The sequence below is a fragment of the Aulonocara stuartgranti genome, assembly GCF_965226115.1.
Source record: "Aulonocara stuartgranti genome assembly, chromosome: 15".
NCBI lineage: Eukaryota > Metazoa > Chordata > Actinopteri > Cichliformes > Cichlidae > Aulonocara > Aulonocara stuartgranti.
In genome coordinates this window covers 22,326,797-22,346,459 of record NC_138951.1, presented here as the reverse complement: position 1 = coordinate 22,346,459, position 19,663 = coordinate 22,326,797, and the positions used below count along the sequence as shown (strand labels likewise).

Below are 19,663 nucleotides of genomic sequence, written 5' to 3'. Positions count from 1 at the left end.
TTGCCGTTGCAAAGACAAACAACAACACAGAGTACAGCAGCAGTCTGTATTTCTTTAGATTAAGAATAAAAACAAGAATCGAATCATTTATAGAAACACCTTATCTACCTGCCACAGTCACAGAATACAGTCAGAACATTACATGTAGCTGAGTACAGGGAGTGCAGAATTATTAGGCAAGTTGTATTTTTGAGGAATAATTTTATTATTGAACAACAACCATGTTCTCAATGAACCCAAAAAATTCATTAATATCAAAGCTGAATCAAAGGAGCTTGCAAAGAAAAGCGTCTGGACTTCTTTAAGTTGCTTGAAGACGTTTCACCTCTCATCCGAGAAGCTTCTTCAGTTCTAAGGTCAAATGGTGGAGAGAAACTTACCCTGGATCCAGATGAAACCATGGTGTCCTTTGATGTAGTCTCTCTCTTCACTTGCATACCCACCACGGAGGCCGTGGAGACTGTCAGAAAACGACTACAAGAAGACAGCTCCTTGGAGGACAGGACCAACTTCACACCCGATCAGATCTGCACACTGTTAGACCTCTGCCTCACCACTACATATTTCAAGTACAACAAAGGCTTTTACAGACAAAAACATGGCTGTGCCATGGGCTCCCCCGTGTCACCTATTGTAGCCAACCTTTACATGGAGGAAGTGGAAAGGAAGGCTCTTGGCTCTTTCAAAGGAAGAGTACCCAGCCACTGGTACAGATATGTGGACGACACCTGGGTCAAAATCAAGACACAAGAAATGGAATCCTTCACTGCGCACATTAACGCTGTGGATAAAAACATCAAGTTCACTAGGGAAGACACAAAGGACAACCGTTTGCCTTTCCTGGACTGCGCCGTGCACATTGAAGAGAACGGCAAACTCAACATCGAAGTTTACCGGAAGCCCATACACACGGACCAGTACCTCCTGTTTGACTCCCATCACCCTTTGGAACACAAACTTGGAGTAATTAGGACCCTACACCACCGGGCAGAACATGTTCCCTCTAAGCCTGAAGGAAAAAAGAAGGAACACACATATGTAAAGGAAGCACTCAAAACATGTGGCTATCCTAAATGGGCGTTCTTAAAGTCAGCAAAGAGGCACAGAAAAGAAGACCAGACACCAGCGAGGGAGGATAAGAAGGACAGACGAACAACATTGTCATCCCCCATGTAGCCGGTGTATCAGAGAAACTCAGGAGAGTTTTCTCCAAGCATGACATCCCAGTGTATTTCAGACCCAGCAACACGCTCAGACAGAATCTGGTTCACCCGAAAGACAAAACGCCAAAACACAAACTTAACAATGTGGTGTATGCTGTACAGTGCAGCGAGGAATGCCCAGACCTCTACATTGGAGAGACCAAACAGCCACTTCACAAGCGCATGGCACAACACAGAAGAGCCACCTCCACAGGACAAGACTCAGCAGTCCATCTGCATCTTAAGGATAAAGGACACTGTTTCGAGGATGCCAATGTTCACATTTTGGACAGAGAGGACAGATGGTTTGAAAGAGGAGTGAAAGAAGCCATCTATGTCCACTGTGAGCGACCATCTTTGAACAGAGGCGGGGGTTTACGACACCAACTCTCTGCCATCTATAATCCAGTTTTGAGATCCCTTTCCAGACGCCTTAACGCCCACTCACATCCTGGGCCATCTGACCTCAGGAATTCGCATGATAAGGTGGGGCCAGGTTTCACAATGAACACACCCGAAACTCTGGCTGATTGGGACCCACACCCAGTTTCACACCTTGGCTCAGGCGATTAGAGGATCATCAGGGGTCCTTCTGTCCCTCTGTGGGGGGATACTCCCACTAGGTTTATATCTGGGACTCTCCACCATTTGACCTTAGAACTGAAGAAGCTTCTCGGATGAGAGGTGAAACGTCTTCAAGTAACTTAAAGAAGTCCAGACACTTTTCCTTGCAAGCTCCTTTGACTACGATGACCTGGATGACTGAGAACCTTCACAGACATCAAAGCTGAATGTTTTTGGAAGTAGTTTTTAGTTTGTTTTTAGTTTTAGCTATTTTAGGGGGATATCTGTGTGTGCAGGTGACTATTACTGTGCATAATTATTAGGCAACTTAACAAAAAACAAATATATACTCATTTCAATTATTTATTTTTACCAGTGAAACCAATATAACATCTCCACATTCACAAATATACATTTCTGACATTCAAAAACAAAAACAAATCAGCGACCAATATAGCCACCTTTCTTTGCAAGGACACTCAAAAGCCTGCCATCCATGGATTCTGTCAGTGTTTTGTTCTGTTCACCATCAACATTGCGTGCAGCAGCAACCACAGCCTCCCAGACACTGTTCAGAGAGGTGTACTGTTTTCCCTCCTTGTAAATCTCACATTTGATGATGGACCACAGGTTCTCAATGGGGTTCAGATCAGGGCCCTGTGCTTCGTACGTCGCTTACTACATCCAAGATCAAATGAAACATCCAAGACCAAACCATCGCGCTAACCGTGAGCGCGCTAATCCGGTTCCCCGAACACACCTGCTGTTGACGATTAGTACAGCTGGACGCAGTAATGTGACATCACTGGGTGTCGTAAAAGGGGCTACGCATCGATAGTAGAAACAGTGATCGGCAACCCTCTGATTGGTCGGCGAAAATGTCGACGGAGCGCGCTCGGCTCGGTATTTTTCGGCAGCAGAGCAAGAACTCTTGAGTGAGGGATTTCAGGAGTTTCAGAGTTTAATCAGAACGCAAGGGAACACTGCAAAGGCTGCAAAAGCAAGGAGCGAGGGCTGGCAGGAAGTTGCTGACAAATTAAACTCGTAAGTAATTTAATAATAACAATAATAATGGAGTGGATTGATATAGCGCTTTTCAAGGCACCCAAAGCGCTTTACAATGCCACTATTCATTCACTCTCACATTCACACACTGGTGGAGGCAGCTACGGTTGTAGCCACAGCTGCCCTGGGGCAGACTGACAGAAGCCAGGCTGCCATATCGCGCCATCGGCCCCTCTGGCCAACACCAGTAGGCGGTAGGGTAGATTTATTATATTACACTATATTAGCCAATATTATATTACATTATATTATAATATGTTATATTTTATCCTCTGTCACATTAGAGCCACGACAGGACCCACTAGAACATGGGAACAGGTAAAAGTGAAATATAAGAATATTCTACAGAATGGTAATATTTATCACTTATATTGCTTTTAGTCTCTTGGAAAGAGACCCTGAAATAATCTGTTTGTTTGTTCATAACAGCAACCAAGAAAAGGACAGAGCAACAAAAAAGACAGGTGGTGGTCCTGCACCCCCTCGTCAACAAGTTGGTTAAGTAAATAATACCCTCGGGGGAAAATCGATATCTCTCTATGAGCACACTGTCGCGCTGAGCTAAAGGATCCTGTCTGTCCCGCAATATACGCTGAATTCTGAGGACTCTCCTTATCAATCTTGCACCTTCCGCAATGGGTTGCTCGCGTAAACGGAAAGGATATGACTGCGACAGACTTCCCAAATCCACCTTCGCTTTTATAGCCGTGGTCTCCCATCTTGATTACACGAAGTAATTTACAATTACTACTCTAAAATATGAATTACATCTGTAATAATCACATACATGTAATAGAATGTTAATAGTACATTTCCCTTTTTTAGGAAATGACCTGTGTGAAATCAATAAATGGATCAGGTGCTGCATTGTCTTTAGTTACATTGATGTTATTTATTTATGGTGAAACAGTGGTGGAATATCGCTGTTGCTTTCGTATGAATGACGCGGGCATACCTGCGTGGCCGCGATCTAATCCTGTTTACATAAAGTAAACCTGCTCCCCAGCAGGTTTACGCTTACGGCTCTGTTGCTATGACAGCAAGTCCCGGATGGGCTTCGGGGAACCGAACGATCCAGGATCACGCGAAATCGTCAACAATCTCATCCAGCTAACTCACTTAGCGAGGTACGAAGAACAGGCCCCTGGTGAACAAGGAGGCCATGTCATTAGTTTTTCTTCTTTTATACCCTTTCTTGCCAGCCACGCTGTGGAGTACTTGGACGCGTGTGATGGAGCATTGTCCTGCATGAAAATCATGTTTTTCTTGAAGGATGCAGACTTCTTCCTGTACCACTGCTTGAAGAAGGTATCTTCCAGAAACTGGCAGTAGGACTGGGAGTTGAGCTTGACTCCATCCTCAACCCGAAAAGGCCCCACAAGCTCATCTTTGATGATACCAGCCCAAACCAGTACTCCACCTCCACCTTGCTGGCGTCTGAGTCGGACTGGAGCTCTCTGCCCTTTACCAATCCAGCCACGGGCCCATCCATCTGGCCCATCAAGACTCACTCTCATTTCATCAGTCCATAAAACCTTAGAAAAACCAGTCTTGAGATATTTCTTGGCCCAGTCTTGATGTTTCAGCTTGTGTGTCTTGTTCAGTGGTGGTCGTCTTTCAGCCTTTCTTACCTTGGCCATGTCTGAGTATTGCACACCTTGTGCTTTTGGGCACTCCAGTGATGTTGCAGCTCTGAAATATGGCCAAACTGGTGGCAAGTGGCATCTTGGCAGCTGCACGCTTGACTTTTCTCAGTTCATGGGCAGTTATTTTGCGCCTTGGTTTTTCCACACGCTTCTTGCGACCCTGTTGACTATTTTGAAAGAAACGCTTGATTGTTCGATGATCACGCTTCAGAAGCTTTGCAATTTTGAGACTGCTGCATCCCTCTGCAAGATATCTCACTATTTTTGACTTTTCTGAGCCTGTCAACTCCTCCTTTTGACCCATTTTGCCAAAGGAAAGGACGTTGCCTAATAATTATGCACACCTGATATAGGGTGTTGATGTCATTAGACCACACCCCTTCTCATTACAGAGATGCACATCACCTAATATGCTTAATTGGTAGTAGGCTTTCGAGCCTATACAGCTTGGAGTAAGACAACATGCATGAAGAGGATGATGTGGACAAAATACTCATTTGCCTAATAATTCTGCACTCCCTGTATGTCTTGTATTACGAAATAATATGGAGATAAACACACTGAGATGCATCGTTCATTTCAGTTAGGCCTGTATAACAAAGAGAAGCACAGAATCTTAACATTTTCCATCACATTACTGAAGTCTGACAGACGCAGAAGGATCAGTCAGTGTCCATCAGATCTTCTACTTCCATATTTCACTGTCGAAATTTTCATCATTACATACCTGTGACATACAGCATGATGACAAACTCATTCACTCTCTGGACATTAGATTTCAACATGATATAGCTTTTGTGATCTTTGGGCATCAATGTAGCACAAACTAAAAGTGATAAACTGTAAAGACATCCATGACATTACATTAACACCATTAGGCACAAAATGTGATTTATTTAAACTATAATGAACATGAGCATTGAATAAATAGAAGAATTTAACATGAAAACTGAACCCGTTATGAGTGTTGCTACACCCACAGCCACAATGATGAACCTCCACCAGCACCAGCCTGGAAAGAAAATAAAAAACACATTAAAATACTTTAAATATAGTTTTCTGTTCTTTTCTCAACAAAAGCCCCCTCAACAATCAAATGGAAGATTCTGGTTATGTTTAGATAAAATCTATGTTGCTGTAGATCTATAACATCATGAACCTGACTTCTCTTTTTGCTTCTGCCCCCATTACAACCTCTCTGCGGGATATTCCTCAAAGTGTATAAATGCAAATGACATCTTAAAACCACACAGAATAGTTTAATAGTCGTAACAGATGAAGTTATTGAAAGCGCTGAATTTTATGAATACAGGTTTACTTACTTTTGAATTCTCTGTAGTATTTAATGCTCCGTGTGGTTCTTAGTTTGTTTGTACTTGGGTAACATTTGTTCAAGTAGCCTGAGTCTCAAGTCTGTTTTGAGGTTATTTGGTTTAGTCTTTTGTTCTTTTTCCTTCCCTTCTCTGTCAAGTTCGTATGTTAGTCATTGTCTCAGTACTTAGTGTCCGCCATGATATGTTGAGCTAATCTCTATTGTTATTTAGATTGTGTTTAGTTTTTTTTGCTCAGACATCACACTCTCCCCCATTGAATCCATTATGACAGAACAATGTGAGCAAATATTAGATCAGCAGCCTTCAACCCCTCAGAAGTGATAAAGAGAGTCATTTTTTGTGTGGTGGTGCCTCGGGAAGAAGAGCTGCTGGGGTCTAGCGAGGAGTACGAACAGTTAGTAGCACTTAAGTCACACGGCCTGATTTCAGGGATTCAATAGCTATTAGATTCCCTGCCTGCTCATAAGGAACACAAGACTAGTGTTTCTCTATCATGATAACGTAAGCCTGATTAAACACAGAACAGTGCTGCTATTTTGTCTTTTGAGGACACTCTCAAAGTAAAAATCAGTAAATGAAATCTTAAAATCACATAGAACAGTTCACATTTCATAACAGATGAAGTTACTGTAAGAACTAATTGCATTCTCACCTATTTCCTGGTCAAAAGATTGAATCCTGAAGATAAATTCCTGCACGTCTCCACCATGTGTCACTTGGCACTTCAACATCTCAGAACTCTTGGATGTGTAAATGTGATCAAATCTTGATCACACTGGCTGAGCAGGCAGACTGTGACATCCTCAGGTCTTTGTTACCATAGAGCCACTTCACAGTGTAGTATTTGCATTTTTTATATGTGGACACAGAGCAGTTTAATGTCACTGTGTCATCATCCTTATGTTCAGTTACTGTTAAAGAAAAGAGAACAAGAATAACATTTACAGTAATCATCACTGTAATTATAGTTATTGTAATGTTTCAGTTTGATGTTCAAACAATCTGAAAACATTATGATGAAATACTCACGGTTAACAACAGACAGCTCAGCTACAGAGTCTGAACCTTCTTTTTGTCCCGATTTGTTGAACCTTCTGCAGGTGTACTGACCAACATCCTCAGCTGTGAGCTTCTTTATAACCAGAGAACATTTTGCTGTAACACTCAGTCTGTCTGATTTATTTTTGGCCTCTTGGTGAATCTCCCCGTGTTCAAACAGTGTTATTGTCGCTGTGTTTGATTTACTGAAGAGCCAGTGAGTTCTGTCACATTTATCTTGATCATCTGTCACATTTTCACATGACAAAGTGACCTCACCTTCATCCCTGATAATAAACTCAACTGCTGCTGCTGTGAAGATAAAATCAAATCAACTGTGTAAACTTGACTTTTCTAATTTCATTTATAAATGTATTTGTATTCTTACCTGTTACTTGAAGCATTAGTAAAACTGATGAAAAGACTTTAATTGTCACGGATTGCCGGGGCAAGCCGTGTGGAATTGTAGAAAGGGACCAAAAGGCGGCAGCTCTGGTGCAGGTGAGTGTTTATTCACAGAGGTGGGTAAGTACAAACAACGGTGGCGACAAAACATGAAACTGGAAACCTAAACTGGGTAAACTAATAAGACAAACCAGAAACGAGGATGCAGGGAGGTCCGGAGAAATACATACGGGAAGACGCAGGGAGACCGAGGGGAAACAACACAGACGAACCAGCAATTACTATGACAGAAGACACAACTTAAATACACTCAGAGAACACAGGGAGATTACATACAGGTGGGAACACAGCTGGGAGTGATCACGTGACGAGAGTAGGGAGACAAACTGAAACACTCACATAAGACGCAGACCTTCACAATAAAACAGGAAACACATACACGCAATGACACAACACACCAACTTAACACAGACTGGGGGACACAGAACATAGGAACATGAACCATGAAACAGAAGAGTATAAACACCCAAGGTAACCAAAACCACAGAATACTAATAAACTAAACAAACACGGAGTCGCAGACTCCGGATCATGACATTAATCCATTTGAACTGAGTCGTCATTGTCTGTCTTTCTCCTTCCTGCTTTTCACAAAAATGACAGTCACAGTCTCTGAAACAGAGCTTCATGTAGAGAGGCTGTTCTGACTTCCTGTGGTTATCATCTCACCACCTTCATAGCATTCTGTTGTTTCTAATAACTACATGAACTAAAGAAAATTAGAGGTCAAAGGTCACACCAGACTGTCAAAAACCCTGCAAATTTAAAATGAGTGTGTAGCTTATTTGTGACGTGTTTGATGCCTTAAAAAAGGAGAAGATGATGAATGCAATTGTGTAAATACTTACTGCTCTTTTTTTTCCTGAGAACTGAAGGGGAAGTGTTTTGGTGAGAATGTGGGCACAACAGCAGCAGAGCTCTGATGGTGTTAACCTCTAATGATGGCCAAACATCTGTGAGAAACACAGATCTGCCACAAACTGAATGTCCTCTAGACATTTTAAAAGTACACCAAGAGATAATTTGCATTTGCTTTGAATTTTACCAGTATTTGTATATTTGCTGATTTTTTTTTCTTTTACAGATGAATTTGAGTGGATTTCTGATTTCAAACTAATATACAGCACAGCTTAAAATAAGCTGTTTGACAGAGTGAAAGTCTACAATCAACAAAAGTGAAACTGATAATATGATGATAATGAAAGTTGTAACAGTGTTAGCACACAATGTCCAAAAACAAAGTAGAAGTTTGTTTATTTTAATAAAACACTAAGTCCATATATGTGAATTAGCAAAAGTCATGACACCAAAGCAAGAGCAGTACTCACTCACAAGAGCAGGGCATAGAAGAGCATTTGTCTAGTTGGCCGACACACTTTTGACCGATGGGTCAATGAAAATCCTCTGCACACTGGCCCCACACACACTGACAGCAGCCCATTTGTTAATTTTCATTAGCCACAAAGGATTAGCACACTGAGTGTGTGACTGAACTGGTTTCCCACCATTTTGAAACACTCAGGTTAGTGTTGAGGAGCAAAAATGAACTGTCAGAGCTTGATGTGTACTTGAAAAAGAAGTAGTGGTAAAGGGATGTGGAAATGTTAAAGCACTAGCTGTACATCAACTTCAAATAACGCCTTTAACAATAAGTGTGTGTGTGTCGGGGGGTGGGGGAGGAGGCATTTTCCTATATGGTTATTTCACACTCACGGGGGTCTTGTGGTTCACTTTGGCTTCATCCTTGCTGCTTGTTCAGGGCGGCATAGGAGAGGGGGTCAATGTGTGCACATGTCCTTGTCTTTCTGTGTGCCACTAGTGGGTGTGTGACAGTGAATGAATGAATGTTGTGTGTGTTTGTGTGCGCATGGCTAGTCGTTGGTCTTAGGCTTGCTGGACCTTGGCCCAGGTGGGACATGGTCACCGCTTGGCGCTGGATGCTTTTGCCCCTCCCTGGGATGCAGATGCGTGTTGGTGGGGTGCATGGCTGTTGGTATGCTTCCTTGGTGGCTTGGGTTGGCCTGGACTTCGCCCTTGTCGGGGGCAGGTTTGTGCTGGGTGGTCCTGGGACCCCACTCTTGACTCATATCTGGGGCCTCCATTCTTCTCCTGCTGGAATGGGATCATGGATGTCCCTGGGATGTGTGGCCTCAGATCTTTGTTACTCTTGGGGGCTGTGGATGGCATGTTTGTCCTGGTTCCATCTCTTTCTGCTTCCAGGCTTCTGAGGGGCATCGCCGCAGCTTCCTGTCCTCATTATCATGTACATTTGTGACAAGGAAGCAGGAATTCTCTCTCTCTCACTCACACTCTACAGGAAGAATTTTGATTAATGTATTTGTGTATTTTCTCATTTTTTGTGTTCCAGTTGCTGTATGTGTGGATTTTTTTGTCTCTGACAGGTACAGCAGTTGTATATGTTGTGCATTTCTATTTGTTTCTATTCCACATAATGTAATATCTGAAATAACACAAAAAGATTAAATAAAGGTATAAAAAATGTTTGGCACCACCATGCATTTAGATCACAATTTAAAGCACATGGCACGATGGTGCCATGTGCTGGAGCCACTTGGGGGGCAGAGTCAAGGTTTTGATCCAAACAAAGATAAAACCTAGAATTTCACTGAGAAGATTTATCCATTTCATTCGCAGTGCAGTACATTATAGCTGGGGACTTCAGCCATGCCGACTTAAGGTCAGTATTTCCCAGATTTGAAGAGCATATTAAATGTGCAACAAGGGGGGAAAACACACTGGATAAAGCCTACGGCAACATCCAAAAAGGCTACAGAGCAACCCCTCTACCACATCTAGGTTTGTCAGACCACATGTGCATGCTGCTAATCCCTGCATACACTCCTGTTAGGAGGAGAGCCTCCCCAGCCACAAAGACTGTGAAAACCCTGTCAGAAGGTGCATCACATGCACACACAACATCAGTGCTCTCATATATTAACTTCTGTGTCAACAGTGCCACTGCGGATAAACGTTTCCAGGTGTATTCCAACCAGAAACCCTGGATGACTAAAGAGATCCAGGTCCTGCTGAAGCAACGTGATGTTGCTTTCAGATCCGTTGATGGTATGCAGTACAGTGCAGCCAGATCTGACCTGAAAAAAAAGGTATCAGAAAGGCCAAGGCAGCATACAAGTGGAGGATTGAAGACCACTTCAGCAACAACAACTTACAACAAGTATGGCAGGGAGTTCAGCACTTAACCAACTACAAACCTGGCAGTACCACGTTGACTGAGGGCAATGTGGCACTTGCAGAGGAGCTGAACCACTTCTTCACATGCCTTGAGGTGAAGGTACCAGAGGCAGCAGCAGCTAAAACATCGGACAGCAGCAGCAGCCCAAGCCTCATGGTGCAGGATTATGAGGTGGTGCGCACACTGAGGTCAGTGAACCCCAGGAAGGCCGCCGGTCAAGATGGGGTGACCGGAAGGTTTCCAAAAGAATATGCAGACCAGCTGGCCCGGGTATTCACTAAGATCTTCAATGTTTCACTGTCTCAGTCCTGCATCTCGCTAAAGTCGGCCACAATTGTCCCACTGCCAAAGAGAACCAACATTAGCAGCCTCAATGTGACATTGCAACTGGTCCAACAACACATCATGTCCTGCCTGCCACCCACACTTGACCCGCTCCAGTTTGCATACAGAGCTAACAGATCAACTGAAGATGCCATTCCTACAATGCTCCACACCTCCATCTCTGACCTGGAACAACAGGGTGTTACGCCAGGCTGCTCTTTGTTGACTTTAGCTCTGCTTTCAATACGATACTCACAGACAGACTGATAGTTAAACTGCTGGATATCGGACTTCCTTCTACTACCGGCCGCTGGATCGGAGACTTCCTGTCAGACCGTGTACAGAGAGTTAAAGTGGGGCCTCATCCTTCCTCAGCCCTCAGCCTTAACACTGAAGGAGGAAGTCTGTGCTGCAGCCTGTCAGCATCAATGGGGAGTGTGTGGACATAGAGTCAGACCTCCAATGGAGCTAAAACACCTCGGTGGTTTTAAAGAAGGCCTAACAGTTTCTCCACTTTCTGAGAATCCTCAGAACAATGGACCTGAAGAGGGAGCTGCTGCTCGTCTTCTACCGCTGCTCCATTGACAGTGTACTTACATACTGCATCTCTGTATGGTTCTCCAGCTGCACCACCGCACACAAAAAGGCACTTCAGAGGGTCATTAATATGGCCCCAAAAATAATTGGACATCCTTCCCTCTCTGAAGGACCTGTACAGCACTCGCTGTCTCAAGAGGGCACGCAGCATCCTACGGGACTGTACACACCCAGCACACCGGGTGTTTAAGCTGCTGCTTTCTGGCAGGAGATTCCTGTTCAAACAGACTAAAGGACAGCTTTTACAGCAGGGCAATAGCCCCACAATCACTGCTAACAGCTGACCTGATTGGCTACCTCCCTGGACTCCCTGGGGGGGGGGGGGGGTAACATCAATAACTATAATAATATTTTATAATTATGCAAATATTTATATATACAAAGTGCAACAATAATTAATGTGCAATAATAACAGTGTGCAATACACATACACTTATTCATAATTTTATTACTATTATTACTATTAACACTTATTAATTTAAGTTACTATATCGTGTTGTGTTGTACGTTTTTCCCAAGGTTATAAATGTCCAGTTACTTCAGTCTGGTGCACGTAATCTCGAAATCCCATCTTGTGCGGCTGGAAAGGCTGCCTTCCAGAATGATTGGTCGCTGCTTTGTCGACCCCAGTCAAACCCAGAAATCACTGACACAAGTTTGTTCTGTTAATTTGAAATAAATCAGTCTTCACAAACAGATTTTCTGAGGTTTTTTATTTGCCGTTGCAAAGACAAACAACAACACAGAGTACAGCAGCAGTATGTATTTCTTTAGATTAAGAATAAAAACAAGAATCGAATCATTTATAGAAACACCTTATCTACCTGCCACAGTCACAGAATACAATCAGAACATTACATGCAGCTGAGTATGTCTTGTATTACAAAATAATATGGAGACAAACACACTGAGATGCATCGTTCATTTCAGTTAGGCCTGTATAACAAAGAGAAGCACAGAATCTTAACATTTTCCATCACATTACTGAAGTCTGACAGACGCAGAAGGATCAGTCAGTGTCCATCAGATCTTCTACTTCCATATTTCACTGTCGAAATTTTCATCATTACATACCTGTGACATACAGCATGATGACAAACTCATTCACTCTCTGGACATTAGATTTCAACATGATATAGCTTTTGTGATCTTTGGGCATCAATGTAGCACAAACTAAAAGTGATAAACTGTAAAGACATCCATGACATTACATTAACACCATTAGGCACAAAATGTGATTTATTTAAACTATAATGAACATGAGCATTGAATAAATAGAAGAATTCAACATGAAAACTGAACCTGAAGCTTCAGTTTGCTCTTTTTTTATATTATCTTTCCTATATGGAAATTTAAACATGCAGATGCATTTTGGTTTTCCACTGAAAATGTGATTTACAAATATTAGAGCTGTAAACATTTTTCAGAGATAAAAAGACAGAAAACACATTCTGAGTTTGTTTAGCTCAATGCAACAAAAACTCACCTCATTTTGATACGGCTGAACTTTTATTCCCTTAAAAAGACAAGAGAAGGAAACAAACTTAGCTTTCACAGAGAATATCCAGGTTTATCAAATCTTCCCATTTAAATGTGAATGTTCTCACCTGCCGATCTTGTCCAAATGTGGATGACCACAGCAGCTGTTATGAGTGTTGCTACACCCACAGCCACAATGATGAACCTCCACCAGCACCAGCCTGGAAAGAAAATAAAAAACACATTAAAATACTTTAAATATAGTTTTCTGTTCTTTTCTCAACAAAAGCCCCCTCAACAATCAAATGGAAGATTCTGGTTATGTTTAGATAAAATCTATGTTGCTGTAGATCTATAACATCATGAACCTGACTTCTCTTTTTGCTTCTGCCCCCATTACAACCTCTCTGCGGGATATTCCTCAAAGTGTATAAATGCAAATGACATCTTAAAACCACACAGAATAGTTTAATAGTCGTAACAGATGAAGTTATTGAAAGCGCTGAATTTTATGAATACAGGTTTACTTACTTTTGAATTCTCTGTAGTATTTAATGCTCCGTGTGGTTCTTAGTTTGTTTGTACTTGGGTAACATTTGTTCAAGTAGCTTGAGTCTCAAGTCTGTTTTGAGGTTATTTGGTTTAGTCTTTTGTTCTTTTTCCTTCCCTTCTCTGTCAAGTTCGTATGTTAGTCATTGTCTCAGTACTTAGTGTCCGCCATGATATGTTGAGCTAATCTCTATTGTTATTTAGATTGTGTTTAGTTTTTTTTGCTCAGACATCACACTCTCCCCCATTGAATCCATTATGACAGAACAATGTGAGCAAATATTAGATCAGCAGCCTTCAACCCCTCAGAAGTGATAAAGAGAGTCATTTTTTGTGTGGTGGTGCCTCGGGAAGAAGAGCTGCTGGGGTCTAGCGAGGAGTACGAACAGTTAGTAGCACTTAAGTCACACGGCCTGATTTCAGGGATTCAATAGCTATTAGATTCCCTGCCTGCTCATAAGGAACACAAGACTAGTGTTTCTCTATCATGATAACGTAAGCCTGATTAAACACAGAACAGTGCTGCTATTATGTCTTTTGAGGACACTCTCAAAGTAAAAAAAAGTAAATGAAACCTTAAAACACACAAAATAGTTTACTTTTTATAACAGATAAAGTTATTGTATGAACTGACTTGCATTCTCATGTGTTTCTTGATCAAATGATAGAATCCTGAAGATAAACTCCTGCACGTCTCCACCATGTGTCACTTGGCACTTCAACATCTCAGAACTCTTGTGTAAATGTGATCAAATCTTGTAAAGATCACACTGGCTGAGCAGGCAGACTGTGACATCCTCAGGTCTTTGTTACCATAGAGCCACTTGACAGTGTAGTATTTGCATTTTTTATATGTGGACACAGAGCAGTTTAATGTCACTGTGTCATCATCCTTATGTTCAGTTACTGTTAAAGAAAAGAAAAGAGAACAAGAATAACATTTACAGTAATCATCACTGTAATTATAGTTATTGTAATGTTTCAGTTTGATGTTCAAACAATCTGAAAACATTATGATGAAATACTCACTGTTAACAACAGACAGCTCAGCTACAGAGTCTGAACCTTCTTTTTGTCCTGATTTGTTGAACCTTCTGCAGGTGTACTGACCAACATCCTCAGCTGTGAGCTTCTTTATAACCAGAGAACATTTTGCTGTAACACTCAGTCTGTCTGATTTATGTTTGGCCTCTTGGTGAATCTTCCCGTGTTCAAACAGTGTTATTGTTGCTGTGTTTGATTTACTGAAGAGCCAGTGAGTTCTGTTACATTTATCTTGATCATCATTTTCACATGACAAAGTGACCTCACCTTCATCCCTGATAATAAACTCAGAGTAGTCAGCTGCTGCTGCTGTGAAGATAAAATCAAATCAACTGTGTAAACTTGACTTTTCTAATTTCATTTATAAATGTATTTGTATTCTTACCTGTTACTTGAAGCATTAGTAAAACTGATGAAAAGACTTTAATCCATTTGAACTGAGCCGTCATTGTCTGTCTTTCTCCTTCCTGCTTTTCACAAAAATGACAGTCACAGTCTCTGAAACAGAGCTTCATGTAGAGGCTGTGCTGACTTCCTGTGGTTATCATCTCACCACCTCACTGTAACTGTTCATAAAAATATAGAGAGTCCTTACTTTGACAATTTCAATTCTTAATCTTCTGTTGTTTATAATCAGCATCTGAAGCAAACAATATTACAGAGGTCAGCGGTCACACCAGGCTGTCAATGACTCTGTAAATTTAAAATGAATAACTAACCACAGCCAAACAGTGCATTTGTCACAGTGATGTATTTGGTGCTGTAACCCCTATAGACATGGTTACTAGTATTTTCTTGTTTTTACCTGGTAATATTATTTCCGACACCCCTTGAACACACTTTGATTTTCTGTAGTTCAGTGAATGCAACAAAAGCACGTTGCTGCATTAAGCTAGGCAAAACGGAGCAAGACACCGAGAGCAAATAACAAGCTACACAGTGAGTCTTTTGGTATAAAATAAGTGTTATAAAGTATTTTCAACAGTCTCTAACTTAAAGTTATGTACTTTTCAGAGGCCTTTATGTGTTTTACTCTCGACCAAAACCAGGCAGAGCGTGTATTTGTTTCTTGGGAATTCCGGTGAGTTACTAGAGATGATAAGTTAGCAGGAAAACTTATGCTAATTTTACATGTGGTAAACACTGCAACAGTGCGAATTCCGTATTGTCTAAAAAAAGCTAAAACCAGTCGGAGTACTTGAATCGTGTGTGAAATGGAATGTCGTATTTTATTTTATTGTCTATTTGATTGGGCATCTTCACAAATGTGCAAAACTAATGCAGGATGCACTTCTCTTTTAGCCATAAATGTTGTCCAGTGCCTTTTCTGCACTTTGTCATTTCAGTTATAGGTTAATACATGTAAATAAGTTATTTAAAACTAGTTACGTTACAAACATTTCATGATGTGATTACATATGCCTTAAAAAGGGGTATTTAAATACAATTGATTGTAATGCTGTAAAGCAATACAAATGGAATTCATAGAGACAGAACAATGTTAAAACAACAGTGTACTTGATTTTGAAAACTTTATGAGATCTCATTTTATTTAGAAAAACTGTTAAGAACTATTTTGTTTATTGCTCTGTACTGTATGTGCAGACTGGTTTTTTGTGATCCTGGATCTGAAGTGGTTCTGGATATGGATGGCGAGCCAGACCCTGTGAAAACTCTTGGCGAATCCAAAAGCAGTGTGGCCAGCTGTTCTGGATGCAGGAGTAGAGCTACAGTCTGAATTACTTCGAATCGCAGGATTTCAGATAAGCAAGAGCAAAAACTGCTTACTTCATACGGATTGTTTCTCTGGGAAACTATTGAACTCCCAATATCCTGCTCATCAGGAGTCAGGTCTAAAGAGACTACTTATTTTATTTTATTTTGTTGTTATTTTCAAAAGAGCGCTCTTCTCTGTTGATCTTCTGTTAATTTTCTATGCTGTTTACATTGGATTATTGCACCACTGTAACATTGTAATAAATCTGCCGGCTGTTCAACACTCAATTCTCTCAAATTTATTTTACTCCTCTCGAATCTAGTCTATAAGTTTAACCCTACTATACTAAGCAGGTGTTACATAAAAGTGGCGAGCCAGCCAGGAGGAGTTTGGCTATTTAATGCCTTTAATCCAATCATTGGCACACAGTTGGCAGTTTTATGACAATTTTTGCACATTTTTCCACTGAAGTAACATGGATGTCATTGAACGTGAACGTATCAAGGTACCAAATGCTGTACTAATCAGTGGGTTTTCTGGTACAGAGACTGATGAAGAAGTTGTTAAGTTTTTGCAACACTATGGTTCTATTGCACGAACAGTGAAAATTGCTAGTTCTGACCCTGACTTTAAAGATACAGTTATAGTTGAGTTTGAGTATGGCACAGCCATTGAGTCGATTCAGGGTGAACTACCCTGTCACAGAACAACATCTGACCCAAATGTAGTTCACAGCATCCAACTCTTATCCCCAATTTACAGTGCTAAGCTAACGGCTAGTACTACAGAGTCTTACCTTTCTAATTTAAAGGGTATTGCTAAGGTGAGTGGGGTAGATTATGAGAAAATGCTACTTAGTGAACTTAACAAACTTCAGGCCTCTGCTGGGGAAAGGGAGGGTACAGCCCCCTCTAAGGTCATTTCAGTAGATGACCCAGTCCCTTTAATACCTGGTTCTGTTTTGAGACGACCAAGCAGTGAAACTATCCCACCCACTCTGACCACTGACACCATCAATCCTTCCCTTACTGACAGACCAGCTCCTATTTTGAACCCTGAACACTTGACCACACCTGAAGTCCAGAGGGTCATTGTGGAGCACATTGTCAAAAGTACTGACATGTCCCAATCCTATCCAAGCTCTGCGAAATTCAGGTCCTTTTCTGGAAAAACTCCATGCCCTAATACGGAGGTTGACTATGACACTTGGCGAAGTCATGTTGAGTTTTATCTTGCAGATTCTTCTGTTCCTGAAAGACAAGTAGTACGGAAGATCATTGATAGCCTCTTACCGCCAGCTGCAAACATTGTTAAACAATTGGGTCCCTTGTCCAGCCCCAAAGACTTTTTGAGCTTGCTTGATTCTGCATATGGAACTGTAGATGACGTTGATGAGCTGTTCGCAAAATTCTTGAGTACAAACCAAAATGCTGGCGAAAAACCTTCAGCCTATGTGCACAGGCTGCAGACTACCCTTGACAAAGTTGTAAAAGGGGGAGGAGTCCCAGTTAGTGATTTCGATCGGCAGCTTTTGAAGCAGTTCTGTAGGGGATGCTGGGATGATAACCTAATCGCTAGCCTCCATCTAGAGCAAAAGAAATCCAGTCCACCCTCCTTTTCTGAGCTGCTTTTACTCTTGCGAACAGAGGAAGATAAGCAGGCAGCCAAGTCAACTCGCATGAGGCAGCACTTGGGAATTTCAAAAGTAAAGGTGCAGTCCAATCCTTTAAATGTTTACCCAACCACTGAGTTTCAAGCTGCTGCTGCTACTGACAGCTCCGCTCAAGCATCTGCCAAGAAACTGCAAAAACAAATTGCTCAACTGCAAGAACAGTTAAGTTCCTTAAAAGCTTCAATGGAAACCATGGTTGCAAAGAAACCTCAGGCAAAGTTCCCAAAAGCTGTAAAGAAACAGCAGCTAAAGGAGGCACAAACACAGAACTCTCCGTTGAAAAATGAAGGCTTTGGCAAAAACAAAAAGCCTCGCCCATGGTTCTGCTTTAACTGTGGCGAGGATGGCCATATAGCTCCCTCTTGTGACAATGAGCCGAATCCCAGTACTGTTGAAGCCAAGCGGAAAGAGCTAAGGGTAAAACAAAAAGCTTGGGAAGACCAATGTGACTCTGATTTAAACTAGTTCCTGTTTCAGTTGAGGGACAAACTGGAACTAGAAGCGACAAAAGTCCCACTCAAAACCGCCCAACAAAAAAGTGTTGTGCACAAACAAGTATGCGTCATTCCAGCTTTCCAAAGGGCTTAATTGGCAAGAAGTGCACAGCTAATGTCAACATAGCTGGAGTGAGTTGCAATTCTTTGTTAGACTCTGGGTCGCAAGTAACAACTATTTCACACTCATTTTACCAGAGACATTTGTCTGATCTTCCCATCCAGCCAATCAGTGACTTAGATGTTGAGGGTGCAAATGGACAAGTTGTACCTTATCTAGGGTATGTAGAAGTTCCAATTGGCTTTCCAAAGGAGTTTGTTGAGTCTGAGCCCCAAATTTCTACATTAGCTCTCATTGTCCCTGATTTACGTTCCAGCACAGACTTACCAGTTTTAATTGGTACAAATGCCCTTGATGTTTTATATGAGGAACACTGTAGGGATACTCCTATTTCATCAGCTGTCTATGGCTATAGTCAGATTTTAAAAATCCTTGAACATAGACATGAAACAAAAAGCACAGGAAAGCTTGGACTAATGACACTGAAGGGCAACACACCTTACGTAATACCAGCTCATGAAAGGGTTTGCCTAGAGAGTTACGCCCACCTAAATTCACCACCCACTGACAGATGGGCAGTTGTAGAGCATCCAACTTCCTCAGCCCTTCCGGGAGGAATCTTTGTCGATTGCTGCCTTATCACAGTGCCACGTCAAAGTCCTTACAAGCATCCTATTTGGATCAGAAACGAAACCGATCATGACATCATCCTTCCTGGCAACTGCGTTCTTGCTGAACTACACATTGCAGACCAAGTCCTTGAAACTCAAACCACGTCGAGTGCAAACTCTGCAGGCTGTTGCAGCCTGTCTGCAGACTCATGTTCATTACCCAGTGACCAGTTGACCTTTGATTTTGGCGATTCACCTCTGCCCAAGGAATGGGAAAGTCGGGTCACGCAGAGTCTTAGTGCCTACCGTGACGTTTTTGCATGCCACGATCTCGACTTTGGCCATGCCACTAAAGTTAAGCATAAGATCAAGCTTAAAGACGAAACGCCTATAAAACAGAGATCGCGGCCCATTCATCCAAATGACTACGAAGCAGTCAGGAAACACCTTAAAATGCTTCTCGATGCTGGGGTAATAAGACAGTCAGAATCTCCCTTCTCATTCCCCATCGTTGTAGTCAAGAAAAAGAATGGTGAGGTACGCCTCTGTGTGGATTACCGCAAGCTTAATGTGCAAACGGTAAAAGA

The 19,663-nt window shown here is 41.8% G+C and overlaps 1 protein-coding gene and 2 long non-coding RNA genes across 5 annotated transcripts; 1 reads left to right on the top strand and 2 right to left on the bottom strand.

Moving 5' to 3' along the window:
- Positions 1-4,952: 4,952 nt before the first annotated feature.
- LOC309689424 lies at positions 4,953-15,068 on the bottom strand. 2 transcript variants are annotated; one of them, XR_014271361.1, is made up of 5 exons: positions 14,907-15,068; positions 14,789-14,830; positions 6,841-7,128; positions 6,464-6,722; positions 4,953-5,489 (listed from the first exon to the last, which is right to left on the bottom strand). It is a non-coding gene; the product is annotated as an uncharacterized lncRNA (long non-coding RNA). The 2 variants fall into 2 exon arrangements; XR_014271362.1 differs by lacking the exons at positions 14,789-14,830; positions 14,907-15,068 and adding an exon at positions 7,238-7,962 and having other exon boundaries at positions 6,841-7,161.
- LOC309689425 lies at positions 12,205-13,151 on the bottom strand. Its single transcript, XR_014271363.1, has 3 exons — positions 13,057-13,151; positions 12,936-12,965; positions 12,205-12,523 (listed from the first exon to the last, which is right to left on the bottom strand). It is a non-coding gene; the product is annotated as an uncharacterized lncRNA (long non-coding RNA).
- Positions 15,069-15,293: 225 nt separating the features above from the next.
- On the top strand, positions 15,294-19,017 carry LOC309688972 (zinc finger CCHC domain-containing protein 12-like). 2 transcript variants are annotated; one of them, XM_082505075.1, is made up of 3 exons: positions 15,294-15,460; positions 15,536-15,602; positions 16,127-19,017. In XM_082505075.1, exon 3 carries the CDS (start codon positions 16,714-16,716, stop codon positions 18,373-18,375), a length of 1,662 nt encoding a protein of 553 aa, XP_082361201.1. In that variant the 5' UTR covers positions 15,294-15,460; positions 15,536-15,602; positions 16,127-16,713; the 3' UTR covers positions 18,376-19,017. The 2 variants fall into 2 exon arrangements, with proteins under 2 accessions (XP_082361201.1, XP_082361202.1); XM_082505076.1 differs by lacking the exon at positions 15,536-15,602.
- Positions 19,018-19,663: the final 646 nt, after the last annotated feature.

Coding starts and splice junctions, on each gene's coding strand:
- LOC309688972 (XM_082505076.1), top strand. CDS start 16,714: ATGGATGTCATTGAACGTGAACGTATCAAGGTACCAAATGCTGTACTA.